This window comes from Artemia franciscana, chromosome 5, assembly GCF_032884065.1.
Source record: "Artemia franciscana chromosome 5, ASM3288406v1, whole genome shotgun sequence".
In the NCBI taxonomy this organism is placed as follows: Eukaryota; Metazoa; Arthropoda; class Branchiopoda; order Anostraca; family Artemiidae; genus Artemia; species Artemia franciscana.
Window position 1 is genome coordinate 51,599,616 of NC_088867.1, and position 21,876 is coordinate 51,621,491.

At 34.4% G+C, this 21,876-nt stretch overlaps 3 protein-coding genes across 11 annotated transcripts in view; 1 reads left to right on the forward strand and 2 right to left on the reverse strand.

The window, feature by feature from the left end:
- The window catches only part of LOC136026797 (daf-12-interacting protein 1-like), a 51,056-nt gene extending 48,493 nt beyond the window's left edge, over window positions 1-2,563 (forward strand). Inside the window, exon 9 of the mRNA XM_065703497.1 lies at window positions 2,425-2,563. Within this exon, the coding sequence (XP_065559569.1) occupies window positions 2,425-2,535 (111 nt within the window). The 3' untranslated portion in view covers window positions 2,536-2,563. The remainder of the gene's footprint in view (window positions 1-2,424) is intronic.
- Window positions 1-21,876, reverse strand: part of LOC136027568 (microtubule-associated protein futsch-like) — a 682,876-nt gene that overhangs the window by 273,811 nt on the left and 387,189 nt on the right. The window lies entirely within an intron of this gene.
- The window catches only part of LOC136027570 (cap-specific mRNA (nucleoside-2'-O-)-methyltransferase 1-like), a 46,998-nt gene continuing 26,505 nt past the window's right edge, over window positions 1,384-21,876 (reverse strand). The window contains exons 8-9 of one of the 3 annotated variants that reach the window (XM_065704949.1): window positions 2,858-2,921; window positions 1,384-1,505 (exon numbers count right to left, since the gene is read on the reverse strand). In XM_065704949.1, the coding sequence (XP_065561021.1) occupies window positions 2,872-2,921 (50 nt within the window). In that variant the 3' untranslated portion in view covers window positions 1,384-1,505; window positions 2,858-2,871. Of the gene's footprint in view, window positions 1,506-2,424; window positions 2,922-14,940; window positions 15,759-21,876 lie in introns of those variants that run through there. The other 2 variants (XM_065704948.1, XM_065704950.1) reach the window with 2 other exon arrangements.

Genomic DNA, 21,876 nt, shown 5'->3' on the forward strand with positions numbered 1-21,876 from the left:
TTATTAATAGATTATAACAAAGAACAAATGCTTGCTCATAGTAACTGAAATATTAATTAATAGTATTAATCTTACCTTTAGTGACAGTATCATCATCGGTAAGTTTTCTAGGTTATGGTGCAATCTTTGACTTTGCAATATTTGAGTCCAGTTAGAGTAAAGAACGAACAGAAAGAGCCCATAGTAAGATAAAAGAGCCTTCTTCGCCCTACCTATAGGGCTATAGTAAAATGGGAAGGGACTCAGATTCAACTCAGTACAACCTAATAGTAAAATAATACAGATTCAACAAAAGCTATTGTAAATTTGGCCTCAAAAAATTTCCCCTTTACCCCTGTTAAATGAAATCCCCCAGAATTATATCTTTTTTCTATTTTGAAAGGCTTCTCAAAAGACCCTTGAGAGCCATCTTTAATAACTGGCTAAGAATATTTCTTTCTTTATGGGTTTGTGTTTCTTGTGATCCAGCTAGTGTCCAGCCAACTAATAACAAATATAATATTGTACTGTATATAAGATTGAATTGAGCAAACAAATCTTCTGCTTTCGTTTTTAATTAAAGGTTTGTGGTAATTTAAATTGACAAAAGCAGGCAAAAGTGCTCTACGTGAAAATTAGAAAGTAATTGACATCTATGTGAAACAGAAGAAATCGCTATTTATTAATATTATTTTAAATTTGTATGTCTTTACAACTTTCTATTGTTCTCGTATTAGGTGGTCGGTCCGTCCTCTAGAAAAACTGGTAGCCAAAGAATAAAAAAAAAATCGCAGCAAGTATTGTAAAAGCAGCTGACATTATTTTTTAACATTATTCTTTTAACATTATTTTTCAACAAATCTAGGGTTTTACGCGCAGAACGTTCTAAGCTCTGATATCATCAGACAGTTCTAAGCTCTGATTTCATCTACGTGAAATTTTGGAACCCAAAATTTCCAAAAATTGGAAATGGACTTGGAACCCAAAATTTTTGCCCCGCCCACCTAGAATTTGAAAAATACCTTTTTGGAGGGGTAATTCCATTGTAAAATGCCTTTTTTATATTTGTATCCGATGTATTGAAAATAATTTGCCCCCCCCCCCCCCAGGATATCGAAAAATACACTGGGTGTGTCTTGTAGCTCCTTTACAAAATTGCAAGTGGGAGAGGTTTCAAGTGGGCCTATTTCCACACAAGAAAGTTGGGAGATCTAGGTTTGTAATGTTATAAGGCTCCAAGGGGTATGATGGACAATAGGTTAAGATGGACAGGTTATCCATTACGGATCATCGGCTGCCAAAAATCGGCCATCCAGCTGGGGCCAACGAAAACTAAAAGTCTTCAACTGCGATGAGAGGGGATCATGAGGAAGGGCCTAACGAAAGTTAAATTGGACGGGGGAAAGGGAATGTAAGTCTTCTTTAATACAATAAAATTACAAAACTAGCCAGCAGGGTTGCGCATTTTATAGGCTAGAGAGCCAGCAGGGAGCCAAGCTCGATGTTGCCACTTAATATACAAGTAACTGAAAAAAAAGGATAAGATTATATAATTCCCCCCTCTATACATGAGACTAGTTCAGAGGCCACCAATGGGAACTTTTTGGTCTACTCAGTGCAGTTTTTAGAATCTGCACTCCTAGAAAAATTATTCCCAGAGGAGGCACTTTGTAGAAAACGAACCTTGTTTGACAATTTGGATGCGAAGCACCCGAATACTCAAGAAAACCGAAAGTTTCGGGAGGACAAGCACCTCCCTTGTTCAGCGCAATAAAGGAAGGAAAATTATCGGAAAAAAAACTAATAAAAACAAACAACGTTGAGAGCAAACAGAAAAAAAAACACAAAGAAGAACACATCCAAAGTGGAGAACCAACAAAAATAACAAACAAATAAAATCCAATATTAGCAGAATTTAAAAGCAAAAAAAGCTTAATTCCAAGAGCGAACCAAAAAAGCCCGTTCTCGATCTTAATTTTTTTAATTTTGATTTTGTTATGGAAGGTATTGGGTTTACGAAAATATTTTTTAAAATCCAAGAATAATATTGTTGCCACAAAGTGGACTGAAGTCACTTTCTCTTAATCTGAATGAGTGTGTCTTATCTACAGTGCTGTGATATTGTAAGCTTCTAGCCTTCTTACATTACTCTTCTCTTTAAAAAGTAAACAAAATATAGAGCGAAAACGCAATATTTGTCATATACAGTAGCAGGAGCGTATCCAGAAATTTTGTTTAAAAAAAAGAATTGAAAGCGCATAAAAAATTCGTTCATATGTATTTTGTTACGTTTTTACGAGTAGGACAATTTTTTAGGGAGAGGGAGGGCTCAAACCCGGTAAGCCCTCCCTTCTGATTACGGCCTTGTACGATAGTCTTGTTTACGGATAACAGTGTTCTTTGTTTATTTATTTATTGATAGCTTATGATAATATGTTCTTTCAGAATGTCTCTTGTTCCGATGATGAACCTGAGCAGAATGCAATTCGTTCCAGACCCCGTCCATTATGTAAATATTCTGCAGAGGAAAGGAAGAAGAGGTGGGAGGATTATTGAAAAATTCCCTCTGTAATTTCGGTGCCAGCAAAAGAAGAATTGTATTAATTTTATTTCTGGAGTATTTTAGAAATCTAGCGTTTGGAAAAAAGTCGCTAGATTTCTAAAATACTCCAGAAATAAAATTATTTCCAATTGAGGTAGATGTAGAATGGAAGAACAAATCAGGTACGGGTTGCACAGGGACTGGCATAGCTGATGGTACAGCTGGGAAGGACAGGCAAAGTCCATTAACTCCATTGTAACAAATATTATATATGGGACCTTCTTCTTGGAGTTCAATGTGTTCTGTACGGGTTAGGTGGATAGAAACACTGGGCACCTTGATAAAAATCTTCAGCCAGAAGAGGAGCTCCTCTTCCTGAATCCAGATACCAGATAACTTCCTAAAAAAGTAAAAATATTTTGAATATATGAATTGAAAACCGACTTTCATCTATGTTTTCTATAAACGAAAATAAATTTTCTAACTGATTAATTTTGAAGTATCTGCAAAAGAACAATGGATTAATTCTCTGCTTGGTGGGACTGGGCTCGGGGTTCAATTCCAATTGCTATAAGGTTGGGTGACAGGCTTTCTACATGTCACTGTAAAAAGACCCAGCAATTGAAAAATAAATTTTACGCCCTAAAAACCATTTATGGTTCTGGAGGATCTATATCCTGAATCCTCAACTTTAGAGGCCAAAAGATGTAAAAAAAAAACCTACCCGGTGCCTGAAGGAGAGTTGATAAAAATAAAGCAGCTTAATTCCAATTGTTACTTAAAATGTTAAATCTTACAAGGTTTTTTGATTCATCAAATAGCTACCAGTACCTAGATTAAGCTACAGAAAATCAGCAATTATGCTCGAATTGTTTGCATCTGCTGAATTTTTGTACTACTTCTCACCTCTTGTCAAATCCGTGATTTGATATTATACAAAACGTTTGCTTCTGAACTTTCATTTTTCTTTGACATGTTTTACAAAGAAGCAGAAGCTTTGTCTTTTCCAAGCTGATGTCAATGAAAGTTGAAAGAATTCAGATTTGATGTAATGGAAAAAGATGCAGTACATCACGAAAACATTTCCAAAAAAGGCTGTGCTTTCATAGCTCAATGGGAAATTTGACGGAGCTACAAATCTCATACCATATGAGAACTAGATATCACCGCATCTAACGCCAGTACAAATCTTTGTGGTAATTTCTGGCATTTGAGTGGCATATGCCCTTAAAAAACAAGGAGTTCTTAGCATTTTGTGGCTCAGAGTAAAAGTTGCATTTGTATATTTTGAAACTGGATATAAACAAGCATCTACCTGTCTAGATACAACATAGAGAAAAGGCATAAATATTAGGAGACTAGTTATTGACAAATCTATTGACTATTTTTACTTGTAGTTTATGCATTATTTGCATTCTATTTTTCCTCATAAGTTTTGCATCTCCACTATTGGCCCAAATAAACAACCTTTAGTATAGAAAAGGCCAATACGAAATGAGAAACCAAAAAAAATCCTATTAGTGAATTTTTATCTACTGGTTGCACTCTTAAAAAGTTGCATAATAAAAAGTAGAAAAATGTGGTTTTGTCCACACTTTTCAACTTTTCTGGTAAGGGAAAATCGTCCGTTTTGTACCTACTCTCCTCTGTAAGCATTTGTCCAATAATGAAAAATTTCTATAAATTCAAAAAGGTGAAATTCTTTTGTGAGTAAGACAAACTTTAAGGTGTACAATTTCATAAGAAACTTTATTAACTTTGATGACGCCATGGGAGCTTCAAAATACAGAAACTTTATTGACTTTGTGAATGGTACATGAGCTAGCTCAAAAATAAGGTACTCAACAAATATTTTACTAAATTATATCTTACTGTTTAGGCTTGTTTCTGAATATAGAATTACTGTAAGTTACTAAGTGACTTTTGAACTTAAAATGCTACATGTGAAACCTCTTGAAACTTGCGTTTAAATGCCTAAGCATTATACAAAAACAAAATCATTCGTTTTAAAACAGAACACTTAAAAAAAGAAGTAAACATGAAAGATGTTGATACAATAGCTGAAGAGGGTACCAGTGAATTACTAGTAAAATGATAGGTTCCAGGAAACAAGTAGGCCTGTGTTATAGTCTATTGTTGTGTTGTAGCTACTATTCTAGCATAGAAGTGCCATTCTAGGCTAGATACAAAATTTAATTTTCACTGGAAGTATAAACACAATGTGGCTTGGCCAGTATTAACTTGACTTAGGCCAGCAGTAATTCAAAATGATCTAACAGGATTGACTACTAAAACTATGGCTACCCTTCTTCAAGTACAGGCATGGATAAGGGGACCAAATACAGATTTAAAAAGCAGAAAATAATGGAGAGACTCAGCATTGAAGTACTTTCAGGTTGTAAGGCTTGAAACCCCAAAAGTGCACTCCTATAATTCTTCAAAACTGCAGCTCTAAGTGAGCCCAGAGCCAACTTATGGAGCATTTGAACTGTTAACAACTAGAATTCTTTAGTAAATTCAGCTCTAAAAACTAACTCACTTAAGAATTTCAACAATAAACTTGTCCTTTTCTAGAAAAATCAACTTTCTATAAATGACCTCTAGAGACATGACTAGAATCAACTACTAGATTAATAGGGCTTACTAAGGCTTCTAAATTAGAGAATGAAAATTAAAAAAATTCACAAAGAGACCACATCTTGTAAGTTAGAAACTGGTAATTTTTTTTCAAGAGTAATCAAGTTACTTGCTAAAATAAACAAATATCATGAAATTCCTCATTTAATATTTTTTTTCAAATACACTACTACTAATGTCAAAATTGAATCATAGCCCCACTCCCCCAGGTACAGCACTAGGGGGAGTGCCGAGACACCAATAGTGCCTAGGTCACAGGCAAAGTTTTGTTTTGTTTTTGGTTTTACTTTAATGACATTATGAACCAATGAATAATGAGAAATACAAAAAAAATAGAAGTCAACATAATCAGTAAAGTTGTGAATATTCACTATTGCTGTATCTAGAGATTAGAAAGTGGCCAGGTGCCAACATTTAAAGATGGTATCTCCCAAATTTCATAAGACAGAGCATGTGAATATACAGTAGCCAGCTTAGTGCTCAAAATGAAAAGGTATGCATAAAATTTTTCCAAACATAAGCTGGAAAAGTACAAATCTGTAGTTGGCTTCACTCCTGGAGAAGCATTTAATTCATAGATAGTTTAGTAAATAAGCTCTAAGTAGGATGACCATTGGATTTTTTTTTGTAAATTCAGCACTAAAAGCTAACTCACTTAAAAACTTCAACAATAAACTTGGCCTTTTCTAGAAAAATCAGCTTCCTATAGATAACCTCTAGAGACATGACTATGATGAACTACTAAATTAATAGGGCTTACTAAGCCTTCACCATTAGAGAATGAGAATAAAAAATTTCACAACTAGATTAAGAGTGTATATTGAGTCATCTAAACATGAGAATGATGAAACAGAAAAATTTCACAAAGAGACCACAGTATGTAGATAACTCATAATTTTTTTGAAAAGTAATTAAGTTACTTGCTAAAATAAACACACATCATAAGATCTCTCATTCAATATATTTTTTTTAATATACTACTACTACTGTCATAACGGAACCATAGCCCCAATCTCCCTAGTACAGCACTAGGGGGATTGCCAAGACACCAATAGTGCCTGGATTACAGGCATTTTTTTTTTTTTCAAATGATATTATGAACCAACTATTGATGAGAATAAATACAAAAAAAAAAAGCAAATCAACATAATTAGCAAAGTTATGAATATACACTATGGCTGTATCTAAAGATAAGGAAGTGAGACTGGTATGGTATTCAATTGTAAAGTTAGGCTGGCAGTTATCATGTTTGGAAATAGGGCTGAAAGGGGAATCATGTGATAGCCTATATTTATCTTTTAGATAGAAAATTATCCATCCTTCCCAAAGTTTATACAATAATTATAATACTTTTATACATTACCTTTTCTGAACTAAATACTTAAGTAACAATAGAAGAGTATTATATGATTTTCTGTTCAATACTGTTTCTAAATGTAATCGTTGTCATCAGGAAAATTGCATCTAATCCCCCTCCCCTAGTGGGGATAAATATAGCTCAGGCCTATTTAAAACTTTTCTGATTTTGTTGGGTTCTTTTAGAGTAGTATTGTACCCCAACTACTGATGAAAAATAAGTAAACAAGTAACACAGACCAACAGAATCAGCAAAGACTAATGTAACTAGTCTAAAGCAAGATACTTATACAAAGGAAATGCTATAACACTAATACCAGAAGAAAAGTGCAACTCAATGCTCTTTTATAATAAAATTCTAGCTGAGAGGCTTTTGACTCTCTTTTAAAACAGTTGTTTAGAGAATGCCACTTTAATGATTGAATTCCAAATCTAAATTATGCCCTGGAAATGTATTTTCAAGTTTATATCTCTACCTTTTGCCTATTCCTAGGGCTGGGAAAATTTTTAGGAGACATCTCTACTTCAAAGTCTACTGGAACTTGGGGAAAAATTTACTAGAATTTGGTATGTGGAAAGTCCTGTTTTATACATACATTTTTTGGGCTATATACTTGCAAATAGCCTAGGAGGGTAGATTTTGTTGGTACACCTTAAGAAATGGTAGACTATACCTTAGCAAGGCTAAGTAAGTATTTTACAATTTTTTAAAGTCATTTTGAGAACTTAAAAGTACCTTTTTTTTCTTTTGAGAATGCTAAAGGTCTATTGATTCCCTTTAGCCCATACTAAGATTTAAAGAATATTGTTTTTGAAATAGTTCTCAATAGGGAACTAGGCCTAATATTTTCTCATTAGGCTATAGTATTTTGTTTAGGGAAAGAATCCTTCTGTAGAATTACCATTTACAGCTCAGATCTACATCTGGCCTTATTGAGGGGGGAGTGGTAGAACACAATAGTCATTATAGCCAAGTGGCAGTTAGGCTATGCCTTGATGGAAATAGTGGCTTTCTGAATGGAGAATAAAATGGTAAGCTACCACTGAGTTGTTATTAGCCTAAAGTGTTCAGTCCAGAAAATCAGTCAAAAATAGTGTTGTCCTAATAGTTTCTTGAGAGCAAACAATTGCTAAACTGCAAAAGCCTATCATGAATCTTTTTGGCCTTATGAATAGTCCTAGACCTAAGCTAGTGAGGCGATGGAGGTAGCCTAGAGCTTTAAAAGCCATTTTTAGGCTTCAGATATATTTAAATACAACAACAAAAAACACTAACTAAGATTGCACTGCCTCTAACTTGGAAATTAAAGTTTATCCAATATGCCAAAAAAATCTAACAACCTACTTCTTTTAACTATCAAAAATTAGCCTACTTGTTGGTCTCCCATCTCAAGAGCTGACTGTAAATGACAGAATAGATGGTGCGAAAGAAAGCTTACTTATATAAAAAGGCACCTCCCGCTGGGAGACTGTGGAGTGGGGCGGCTGTGGGAGACAGAAAACTGCATCAAGGAGAGCACAAGGAGGGTGAGAAACAGAGGAGAATAAAATCTTAGGCGTTTACACTAAGGGAACAATAATTGTATATAATATATGTAAATATTTAGTTATGTATTTTTTTAAGAACGGTGTTATAATTATTTCTCAAATTTGGTATGCTACCATTTTCCGGTGTAAAAAAAACGTTCTAGATAGGTTGCAAATTTGGGAAAACTGGTCTAGAGTCGTAATATTGAAAAAAAATAATTCCTACGAATGTCGGTACAACTGTGTAGAGGAAATGTAATAAATATTGTTAAAACTGAGTGTATTTGCTAAATATTTTTTTGATTATAATTTAATTCGATATTCAATAACATAGAATAGTATGTCGGTGTAAATATATAAAAAGTTTGTCTGAATAAAATGAAATTAAATTTGCTTTGTAACTATAATTTTTCCCATTTTAAAAGAAAATATCATCAATCTAGAGCTTTGAAATCATTTCAACGCAATTAATTATAACTGATTGGTCTACAAAGCTGGTATTTTTTTTTCTGTAATCTGGAAATTGAGATGGTAAGATCAGAGTGCCCTTTTTAAGAACCAAAAAAATTAGACGGAAACTAGGTCACATACCCCCGCCACTTTTTTCCCAAAATCATCCTATCCAAATTTTGAGATAGCCATTTTGTCCACCATGCCTTTGGGTATGCCTACTGCTTCGACTTGAAGCAGGTATTGCTTGACCCTTTTGGCTTTTTGAAAGAATTCGACTCTTTCCACATGGAACTATGAGATAAATGTTACTGAATAATGAAACTCTCTTTGACATTTTACTTATGATTAAATATCTACGAGGAACAGCTGTGCGCAGTGTAAACTGAAAACGGCTTGACTAATTGATTTTTGTCAAAATCTTGTTTGGTAGGGAGGTGTCTTATCCATGACACTTTTTGCTATAATCATTTACATGGTTTTAAAAGGTTGCAAACACTCATAAAGGACTTGAACTGCATCCCGAGCGGTCGCTCTGCGATAGTGGTTTTAAAGATGGTGTAGCCCTTCTATCGCCTTTGCAAGAAGATATGCAGTAAAATATAGATCGCCTAGTAGAGAAGGCGATCTCCACTGGCCTGCAGATCAATACCAGAAAAACAAGTCATATTCAATAGTTAATAATTTCGTTGTTGGCATTTAGAAATCTAAGAATTTTGTTAATTTTGGTATTTTGACGGTGTTTTAACGGAAGATGGCAATTATGACACGGATAAAATTGTACTGATTGCTAGTGCATCAGAAGCTTTTCTCTGCTCCTGGCTGTCCAAACGAGATGATACCCACTTCAAGTTATAGAGACCAAAACCAAATGAAAAGTATACCAATAATAAAGCAGGTTTCAAAAGCAGAAGCATAAAGCTCCCTGTCGTTGACAAAAGTGCTATAATAGCATATTTGAGACATTGCGTCTAAAAAAGACACCGAATAAGAGCTTTCATCCAGGCCTCCTAATTTCTTTAATCCGCTTTTTATGAGACAAGGCACCACATCTATATTTCAATGCGTGTAGGTCCGTATCCAGGGATTATTCAGCTTGAAAACTTCCTGAAATATGCCTCTGACTCGTAAATTAAACTGGAAAATGCAGGTGGAATCTATTTCTCCTAAAAAACTGACAAACTGTGACTTGAAAATTTGTCTTAAGAATACAAGTAAACAAAACCCTTGCTTGAGACAGCCAAACACAGAAGGCAAGCCCCTTCTTCTTCATTCATATAATATCCTCCTCCCCCAAAAATGATAGTCCTGGATGCGGCTTTGAATACGTGGTAAACTAGTTTATAGAAAAGTATATTTTAATAAGATTATTTCAGACTCAGAAATATTCTCATCTGTGGGTAGCGCTACTATATAATGAAAAAAGTTTCCCTTTAGGGTCTGCCTTTTCAAACAACATCCTTCCAAATGTCAGGACATGATATATGGGAGAGATAATAAAATAGATCAACAAAATCAAGGAAAAAAAAATTACTTTTACCTCGGATGGTATAGCCATAACGTCAAAACACCCCACTACCACCCTGCTCCCATCTGTTTTTAGATTACTTTTTACTGATTTTTCACTCACATTTTTTTTCACTTTTTTTTTTAAATTCGGCACTCGCCAATACCAATAGCTGAATATGAATGCCTTTTTTCATTACCGGAAGGCAAACCCCTGCTTCTTCATTCATATGATATCCCCCCCCCAAAAAAAGGAAAGTCCTGGATACGGCTTTCAATACGTGGTAAGCTAGTTTATAGAAAAGTATGTTTTAACAAGATTACTTCAGACTCAGAAATATTCTCATCAATGGTTAGCACTACCCACTACCATTATAAAAAAAGTTTCCCTTCTTCATATAAGTTACAGGCTACATTGGTTACATATGAAACACAACTTGAACATAAGAACAATTTTATTCCTGTAATCATTTATAAAAAAAAAAAAACTGTTTTAACAAACATACAAAGATTTTAACTGCACTTTCAGCAGAAATGACAAGAGTTAATACCCGTCGAATAATGTAAGCAAAATTGGTAAACGAAGTTAAGGAGTGGGAAGAAAAAAAATTTAATTAAAACCTCAATTTTATAATCAAGTTTATACGAAAGGATAATTTTTGTAAGGATTCATAAGGCAGGTGCATGTCTTCAAACATTTTCTACAATCAAGCCCCCACTAAAAAAACTTGAAGTAACAAGAACATCGCAATAAAATTATTTTAGCCCTTTCGACCAAGTTAAAGTCCATTCCTACCCAAAAACCGTGATTACCTAAGATTTTTCTTTGAGCTGATCCAAAATTAAGAAGTTTTTAAGGCTTCGGTAGCAGCGTGGGACTGGGAAAATAAATAAGGAAAACTAATTAATTATGTCTGACAATCCTTTTCGTTCCTAAAATTTTGAACATCAGGACAACTGCATTTTCAAAGAAAAGCTACACATTCTAAAGCTGTTTGGTGCTTCCATCTGTTTTTAGATTACTTTTTACTGATTTTTCACTCACACTTCTTTTTTTTAATTTGGCACTCGCTAGTACCAATAACTGAATATGAATGCTTTTTTTTCGTTAAAAAATATATTCCATTTTTTTCCTAATTTTTTAAAGATATGTATAGTTATTTACGGCGGATTAACTAATTCAAATATCCAAATTTATTTTTGGGGTACTTGGTACTTTAATAAGTTAAATAAAAAAAATTTCTCACTACAATTAAGCACACAAAAGTCTTAAATTACAAACTTCATTGAGCGGAAACATCCCCTAGGAAACTGAAAAGATATTGTATACAATAGTTTATACTGGAGCGTTCCGTTTACAAACTTCGAACATATTATAATCAGGTACACGTTACACAAAACAAAACAAACCTTAGATGTAACAAAGAAGGAGCAGATAACTCCTCGATCAAGATATAATGATTTTTCTTAAGACTAACAAAAGAATAAACAGAGATTAAGCCGTATGAAGGTCATCGATTCAGGGTCGATAGTGTTTCTGCATTGCATAGATTAAATTGCAACCTTTTGAGGTTTGTAGGTTAATGAACATACATAGTCCCACTGAACCCCCAAAACTACCACCGTTTATTATGACGATGATGACTTAAGTCCGATCCATACCCGTTAATAAAAGCAAAGAGTGCGTTCAAACCTTGGACTTTAGCTGAAGTACAGTCAACTTCAAGCATTTTACCCTCCATAGTCACAACCACTCTGACTACCCTCGAATTATAGTTGACTTTTTGGAACTTCTGTCCCCAAGAAGAGTCAGTGCGTAGTCATTTAAGGATATTGAGAACTTCACTTATTGATTTTAGGATTTTTGATAAAGATTTAAGAAAATAGTAAGTTTCTGAAGGACAATCAGTTCGGCCATTCTAAAAGTTTAAGATGTGGAATGTAGTTGTACTTGTCTCGAAAGAGACTATTGTACTACATTTAAGTTGAACTTGATTTGAAAATCCAGTAATTATTCATTTTTCTTAATTATTGATGTGCTGAATTTAAGTCCATATGTAGCTGTCCGAATAAAATTCCTATTGGTCGAACTGAATCTTAATGTAGTTAAAAAGATTCCGTAGAAATTCCTCTGAAAACTTGCCCTTACAATTTAACAGTTACTTTACTGATTCAGAGCAAACTTTTGACGTTCCTACTTCGTCAGAACTATCAAACTACGGAACGTCAGAACAGTGCAAACTACGGTTGCCTTGACTTTAGTCAAGTCAAGCAAAGCCAAATATCGTAGTTCAGGATCCGAGCGCACTCGATTCTTGACATGATTATAACGGCAGTAATATATCTCGTAAATGATTTGGTGAGTTGAGTTATACTCAAATTTCAAACGTAATTTTTGTAACTGTCCAAGCAACAGTCTTCCTACCTACATGCCGAATAAGGGTTTAAATAATATCCCCCGCGTTCAGAATAGCTAATTGTAATTTATTACAATTATTCATAGAATAATGGCAGTTATAATAGTTTATTGAAAAATAAGTTTATTACTAAAACTAACAATCAATAGAATTAATTTTACGCGAGTTAGTTGAAAATTGGAAGAAATGATCAAAGTCTAATGATTTAGCTTTCCCTCTCTATACACCTATGCTGTTCCTATTGCATAAAAAAACGGAATTTAAATAAAAAATGGAATTAATTTTTTTTAGCCCCATGGCACCTTTTGAGAAAGATTTCCAACAGGAAGAATTTTAATCTATCGTAATAGATAATCTAAAATTTCCTATTGAGATAGGAACGCACTGCAACTTATTAAGCACATTAAGACGCACGGGTAAACGACCAATTTAATATGTTTTAATAAACGCTTTCGAATGTAATCTAATGATTGTAACTGTCTATAGAACGCCAAAGTTATAAAAAAAAAATCCGTAATTACACATCTATAAGCTAGTTGTACGGTACAGTGTAACGAGAATGCAAATTAATACTGCTGACAAAAAAGAAGTCAAATGATAGTACCAACAAAACAAAATGAGGCTATTATAGTATCATTTACCATTTTGCATGACATTATTGTAGTATCATTGGTATTATAATGAAAATGAGAATGCAAATTAATACTACCGGCAAAAAAAAGTCAAATAATAATACCAACAGAACAAAATAAACTGATTCTCATCTGAAATTATTATTTAGCTAAATTTTAGCTAATTCTAACCCCACGAATTTTACGGATTATTTTTTTCATTGCACCATTGCACCACAGGGTACATATAAATAAAAATCCTTGTGAACAAATTTGGACTGTGCTTTCTTATTATTGATTAAGGTCACAGTTCAACTCAAATGTCCTCACATCCACTGTCATATACTTTTCAAACTAAAAAATAGCCATTAAAATCATACACTTCAGTAGCGCGAGTTTGACATTATTATCAACAGAGAGCATGAGCAGTTCATAAAGACTGGCTCTTTATCGACAGGCGTGGCTATAGCGCAGACTTAAGATGGTGTTGAGAAAGTAGCAGGGAAAACAAGAGGTTTTTCCAATTTCTTAAGAATGACCCCTGAATCACAAAAGCCGTAGAATAAATAGTTGAAATTACTAAAAATGCTTTAGCGAAAAGGGCGAGGTATTCGGAGGAGGTGAGCCCATCATATGCGTAATAATTTCTGTTCGTTTTAAGTTTTAATGCTTCTCCTTACTTTCAGTTGAAAAAACTTTCATATTTATTTTTTCATTGTTATTTTTTTATAAATAATGCTAGAAAATTCCGCACTCCCTTCATGAAACTTTTCTTCCCCCATGACAAATTCCTCCAAAGAAAGTTCCTGTAACATATCCCCCTCTTCTCAACCCCCCTCCCCTCCACCTAAAAATCCCCCTGAAAACGTCTGTACGCTTCCAGATAATCATTACTATATGTAAGCACTGTTCAAAGTTTGTAACTTGTGGCCCCTCCCACGGGGACTGTGGGGAAGTAAGTCGTCCCTAAAGACATAGTTATAAGGTTTTTGACTACGCTGAATAAAATGGCTATCTCAGAATTTTGATCCGGTGACTTTGGGAAAATAGTTAGTGTGGGAGGGGGCCTAGGTGCCCTCTAATTTTTTTGGTCACTTAAAAGGGGCACTAAAACTTTGAATTTCGGCAGAATGAGCCCTCTCGCAAGATTCTTGGACCACTGGGATTTGTGTTCTTTTTCAGGTAGCATCTATTCTTGCCACTTATGTCTTTGTACTGATGTAATTCAAGAACAGTGACTAGCAGTACAAAACATACAATGCAAAATATTTTTGATATGTAGTGCTTCATTGTATTATTATGATATGGACATTAATAAATTATATTCGGTGGATATCATATTCGGTGTTTTAGTATTTCGAAATTCGTCACAAATTGTTTGGCAAACAATTCACTAATACATGGAATTATTTAATTTGCGTTAAAAGTAAAGTTGTGCGTTTGTTGGGTGCTTTGCGATTAAATGTCTAATTAATTAGCCAATTGGAGACCTCTGCTGTTTCCCTACGCTATGTTGCAAAGTTTCTCGGAGCCTGACTCGTCGATTTTCTTTTCTTCCATAACAATACATGCTAATGGCTTTTCTTACAGCAGTGTTCTGTAGGATTTTAAGTGGTATTAGGGCTGATTTCTTGGCTGTACAACTACAACTACTAACAACTCACAGCAGCACCAAGCCACCTAAGGCCAACACAGCTGCGCACGCTCTTCCTCTATCTCAGTCTATTCAAAGCCTCCCTCTTTACACCCTCCCATGAAATTCCTATTTCCTTTAATCACTCTTTATGACATCCTTCCACCCCAACCGCGGACGATTTCTTTCTGTTTAACCTAAACAATTGGCCAAAAAGGACAATCTTCGGCAATCTGTCATCCCTGTTTTTTTTTTTTGTTTTTTTTTTGTTTTTTTAAGAAAGAAGAGTTTTATTCATCAACAATAGACAAAAAATAAAACCTGGAGCAAAGCTTTTTTAGGTAAAACGATCATCCCTCTAGACCTATATATAAATCAACTTATGAAAGGTGATGACAATTAAACACCAAAAACAAAAACAGAAACGACAAAAAATCAAATAAAAAACCATTTGATACCATCCATCATCAATCCATCAAACCAAAGATCAAACAATGGTCTTTCAGCAAACTTCGGAACTTACGAACTTAATATCTGCTAAAGTATTACAGGCACTAGGATAAACATGGGACACAAAAAACTTTGATCGCGTAGTAACTACTTTAGGATCCTATACTGACTTGAAATCCTTGTATTACGCTCGTGAGCACTTTACCAACCGGTAAAGAAAAGACCGCTGAAGCACTTTGCCAACAAATTGTTTTAGAACTTACTAGCTGTGTATGTATAGGAGGGAAATAAAATGTCCCTAGGATATTATCTGGGAAAATATGCTTAAGTTTTCTTATTATTCCGATGAATAATCTTGGCAGAAATGTGATGAACATGATTGTTAAAGCTGATGCACTCGTCAGTACAATTCCAATAAACTTCACTGATTTAGCACGTAAGATGATGTTTCCACTTAACTGGATCTGCTCAATCCAAGGATAATAATTATGAAATGTACTATTTATCACCAAGTAGCTGTTCTTGTGGTTCAACTTTAGTTTATTCAGTCTCATCCATTTTTCAACTTTTAGCATACCACTTTTCAAAAGATTTAGCAGCTCCTTTTTTGTCCTATCAGCCACCGTATAATGAGTATCATCTGCAAAGCTCTGTAAAAATAGCCTTAACCTTAGATACTAGACTAGTTAACAGACCTCAGCTTACCAGCCACTTATCCAAATCATTTACATAGATAAAAACAATAGGGGGCCCAGAACTGATCCTTGAGAAACGTCACGTTTTATATTTTGGTCACTTGATTTAAAATCCCCTATTTTTACGCACTGGGTCCATTTATTCAGAAAAGAACTTAATAATTGCAATAAATTACTCCAAATACCACAATTCTCCAACTTTTTCACCAATAAATAACATTCCACGCAGTTAAAGGCCTTCTTGATGTCTAAGAATACTGACGCATTTTTCAGACCACAGACCAATGCATCATTAATGAATGACATTAAAAATAGCCTGCTTGATCGACATCGCTTTCGTAAAGCTAAATTGAGCAGAGCAAAAAAATAGTCTTGAATCAAGGAAGTTCACAATTCACTCATATATTTAAGAGTTATCTCCTTCAAACAAAGGTTTCACCTGTTTTTTTTTACACTTCAAATTTGAACACTCATTAATTAAAAACACGAATTCCATACAGATCACAGGGTAAACACCACGGAAAACCTTTAGAGCAATGAGTTTAGATCCAGCTGCATAATTTTTCATATTTTTAACAACTTCAAATGCTATAATTAATTTTACTGGCTTCATTATAAGCTGACACATCACATTCTTCAGGAATAAACTGCGTAGACGGACCATTATTTTGCTCGAGCGAGACACTCGGTATAATTTTAGATTCAACGTAGAGAAGGTTCATAAACCGATTCGATCGATATTCATACTACCCGGAATAATTTCACCCACACGAGACCCCAGAAATTAAGATGTTCTAAAAAACCTTTTAATTCCTCCTCCCCATAACTAGTGTACACATATTGTCTTTTGGTGACATAATCTTCCCCCCCCCTTTAATTATTCTCTGAAAGTTTCAACTCAATACCCAAATCAGCTCTTGAGATACACTATTTTGACAATGTACATGAACATAGCGTCTTTTGGTTTAGTTTAAATTTCCCCTTAATAATGTACACGGAATAGTATGGTAGTAGTTGTAGTAGCATTGATAGCATGCAAATTTCTGATCGTTTTTTAAATTCTATATTTGTTAAATAAAAAAAAACGAGTTTTTTTAACTGAAAGTAAGGAGCGACATTAAGACTTAAAACGAACAGAAATTACTCCGTATATGAAAGGGCTGTTCCCTCCTCAAAGTCCCGCTCTTTGTGCTAAAGTTTGACTCTTTCTCTCAAATCTACTCTTTAAAACAGTGAAAAACTTTAGCGGAAAGAGCGGGGAGTTGAGGAGGGAACAACCCCTTTCATATACGGAGTAATTTCTGTTCGTTTTAAGTTTTAATGTCGCCCCTTACTTTCAGTTAAAAAACTTTTTTTTTAATTTAATTTCTGAACGTTTTTGAATTAGTGCATGTTTTGATTTTGGCTCTCCGCACATGAATATTTAGACCGAAATTTGCATTTTTTTTTGGGGGGGGGGGGCTAAATGGCTTTTTCTTAGTTTGATCGGACAATTTTGAGAAAAAAGGAGTGGGGGAGGAGGCCTAGTTGCCCTTCAGTCTTTTGGTTACTTAAAAGGCAACTAGAACTTTTAATTTTTTACGAACATTTTTATTAAAAAAAAAAATACGTAACTTCCGAATTAACTTCTGTAACGAACTTCTATATTCGTATATTTTATTACGTATATGAGGGGGTTTGCCCCCTCTTTAATACCTTGCTCTTTACACTAAAGCTTAAATTTTGTCCCAATTCTTTAAGAATGACCCCTGAATCAGGAAGGCCTTTGAATAAATGGTTAAAATTACTAAAAATACTTTAGCGTAAAGAGCAGGTATTTAGGAGGAAATGAACCCCTCATATGCGTAATAATTTCCGTTCGTTTTGTTTTAATGCTGCTCCTTACTTTCAGTTGAAAAAACATTTTACATATTTATTTTTTCATTGTTTTTTGTTTTAAATAATATTAGAAAATCCTGCACCCCTTCATGGAAATTCTCTCATCCCATGACAAACTCCTTCATGGATAGATCCTCCTACGTAACCCCCTCCCCTCAATCCCCTCCCTATCCAAAATTCCCCTGAAAACGTCTGTACACTTTCCAATAGCCATTACTATATGTAAACACTGGTCAAAGTTTGTAACTTGTAGCCCCTCCTCCGGGGACTGTGAGGGAGTAAGTTGTCCGCAAAGACATAATTATTAGGTTTTTTGACTATGTTGAACAAAATGGATATCTCAGAATTTTGACCCGTTGACTTTGGGGAAAATGAGCGTAGGAGGGGGTCTAGGTGCCCTTCAATTTTTTGGTCATTTAAAAAGGGCAGTAGAACTTTTAATTTCCGTTAGAATGAGCCCTCTCGCAACATTCGAGGACCACGTGGTCGATACGATCACAATGGGAAAAAAAACAAAAACAAATAAACACGAACCCGTGATCGGTCCTCTGGCAAAAATTACGAAATTCCACATTCTTGTAGATAGGAGTTCGTTTCCACGAATTGTTTGATACTGGGAAATCCGGCGGCACCCCTTCACGGAAAATTATCTTCACCAATAAAAAATTTCTTCATGGAGATATCCTCCCACGCAAGCCCCACTGTGGGGGATGTAGATATCATTCATGGAAATATGCTCCCACCTAACCCGGGGACTGTGGGGGATTAAGTCATCCTCAAAGATATGGTTATTAGATTTTTCGACTATGCTGAACAAAATGGCTATCTCAAAATTTTTATCCAGTGACTTTGGGAAAAACATGAGCGAAGGAGGGAGCCTAGTAGCCCTCATTTTTGGTCACTTAAAAAGAGCACGATAAATTCTAATTTCCGTTCGAATGAACCCTCTTGCGAATAAGCACAACCCAAGAGAAACCATCTTTATATTCTTGACACGGGCAGAACTTGACGTATTTGTAAGACTTATTTCTTAGCATTGGGTATTGCTAGGGAAGAGCAAGATCAAATCTTTTTAAGGAAGCTGGTCGCAGATAATCTACAGACCTCCATCCCCCCTTAAAAGGGAAAATATGTTAAAATGCACACAATAATTGAAATTGAAGACTAAGTCTACTTTATCCTACCTCAAATCGTGTTTCACCCCCTTTTCATAGGGAAATGGATGCCCCCTTCCCCCCCCCCCCAAAAAAAAAGAAGAAAGTATCGAACAGCAAACTCCACAGGCACTATTATTTTTTTTACTTTTACTTCGAATTGTATTTGTATTTGCAGTAGTTGTAAATTGCAAAAACCTGTAACTATGTTTATTAATAAAGTCAGAATCAAACAGTTCGTGGTAACGAACTGCAGTAAGGAGCGACCCGGCTCAATAGTAAACGAAACTCTAAAAACGGAATTTTGATGCTAAAAGATACATCAAAAGAATCGAATTTTCACGCTGATTCTAAATATATAAGTAAAATATATAAGTCAATTAATTTAGTCTTTGTCATCAAAAGTTACGAGCCTGAGAAAATTTGCCTTATTTTGGAAAATAGGGGGAAACATCCCCTAAAAGTCATAGAATCTTAACGAAAATCACACCATCGCATTTGGCGTATCAGAGAACCCTACAGCAAAAATTTCAAGCTCCTATCTAAAAAAATGTGGAATTTCGTATTTTTTGCCAGAAGACAAATCACGGGTGCGTGTTTATTATTTTTTTTTTGATTTTTTTTTCCCAGTGGTCATCGTATCGACCAAGTTGTTCTAGAGTGTCGCAAGAGGGCTCATTCTTACGGAAATGAAAAGTTCTAGTGCCCTTTTTAAGTGATTAAAAAAATTGGAGTCCCCTCCGCAATCCCTCGCTCTTTACGTTAAAGTTTGACTCTTTGCCACAATTCTACTTTTTAAAACAATTAAAAGCTTTAGCGTAAAGAGTGAGGGATTGCGGAGGGGACAACCCATTTCATATACGGAGTAATATCTGTTCGTTTTAAGTTTTAATGTCACTCCTTACTTTCAGTTAAAAAACTATTTTTTTTTATTTAATCAGCGTCAGGGTCTAAAATTTCATTTTATCTCAAAAGGGGAAATACGTTAAATTGCACAAAATTCTTGACACTGAAGACTACATCTTCTTTGTTTTACAGCAATATGTACATTAAACCTTTTCTATTGGGAAATGGATCCCCCCTCCCGAAAAAAAATTAACCCGTAATGTATATATTGAAGCAAAAAGTATTCTCTGATAATTTAGTAGGAACATTAGACGGGTTGTAACTAAAGCAATTTTGCATGGTTTCAGCTTCTTTCAATTACTGTTTTCACATTCTTATTGGGTTGAAATATTTCCATCCAGTCATAATTAAATAAAAAACATGTTTTTTTTTAACTGAAAGTTAGGAACGACATTAAAACTTAAAACGAACAGAAATTATTCGGTATATGAAAGGGGCGGTCCCCTTCTCAATGCCCATCTCTCTACGCTAAAGTTTGACTCTTTCTTATAACTCTATTTTTAAAACAATAAAACACTTTAGCGTAAAGAGCGGGGTGTTGAGGAGGGGATAGCCCCTTTCATATACGAAACAATTTCTGTTCGTTTTAAGTTTTAATGTCGCTCCTTACTTTCAGTTAAAAAACTTGTTTTTTTTTATTTAATTTCTGAACGTTTTTGAATTAACCCAGGTCTTGATTTTGGCTCACCGGACATGAATAGTTAAAACGAAATTTTTATATATATATTTTTTTTTTTTTTTTGGCTAAATGGCTTTCTCGAAGTTATGAATGATCGGACGATTTTGGGAAATAGGGGCAGGGGAGGAGGTTTAGTTACCCTCCAATTTTTTTGGTTACTTAAAAAGGCCACTAGAACTTTTAATTTTAATTACTAAAGTTTTTATTAGTAATAAATATACGTAATTTACAAATTAAATAACGTAACGAACTTCTATACTCGTATGTCTTTATTATGTATATGAGGGGGTTTGTCCCCTCGTCAATACCTTGTTCTTTATAGTAAAATTCAAATTTTGTTCCAAGTCTTTAAGAATAACCCCTGAATCACAAAGGCCGTTTAATTAGAATAAATATTTCTTTTGAAATGGCTGAAAATACTTTTGCGTAAAGAGCAAGGTATTGAGGGGAAGACGAACCCCCTCATATACGGAATAATTTCTGTTCTTTTTAAACTTTAATGTCGCTCCTTACTTTCGGTTAAAAACTTTTTTTTTATTTAATTCCTGAACTTTTTTGAATTAATGCAGGTTTTGATTTTGGCTCACCGTATATGAATAATAAAAACGAAATTTGCATATTAATTTTATTTTTTTGGCTAAATGGCTTTCTCAAAGTTTTGATTGGACGATTTTGAAAAAAGGTGATTAAGGGAACCTGGTTACCCTCTAACTTTTGGTTACTTAAAAAAGCCACTAGAACTTAATTTTATTTACGAACGTTTTCATTAGTTATACATATGCGCAACTTACAAATTAGCTTACGTAACGAACGTCTATGTTTGTATAGTTTTATTACGTATATGAGGGGGTTTGCCCCCTCGTCAATACCTCGTTCTTTACACTAGAGTTCGAATTTTGTTCCAATCCTTTAAGAGTGACCCCTGAATCACAAAGACCGTCTAATTAGAATAAATAGCCCTTTTAAATTACTAAAAATACTTTAGCGTAAAGAGCGAGGTATTGAGGAGGAACGAACCCCTTCATATAAAGAATAATTTCTCTTCGTTTTGAGTTTTAATGTCGCTCCTTACTTTCAGTTAAAAAAGTTGTTTATTTAATTTAATTTCTGAGCGTTTTTGAACTAATGCAGGTTTCAATTGTGGCTCACAGCTCTACTTTTTAAAACAGTAAAAAACTTTAGCGTAAGGAGTGGGACGTTGAGGAGGGGACAGTCCCTTTCATTTACGGAATAATTTGTGTTTGTTTTAAGTTTTAATGCCGCTCCTTACTTTTTGGTTAAAAAAACTGTTTTTTATATTTAATTTATGAACGTTTTAAATGTATGCAGGTTTTGATTTTGGCTCACTGTACACGAATAATTAAAAGGGAATTTGCATATTAATTTTCCGTTTTGTAACTAATAATAACCTTATAATAACCTAAGTTTGATTTTTGTTTCAAGTATTTAAGAGTGA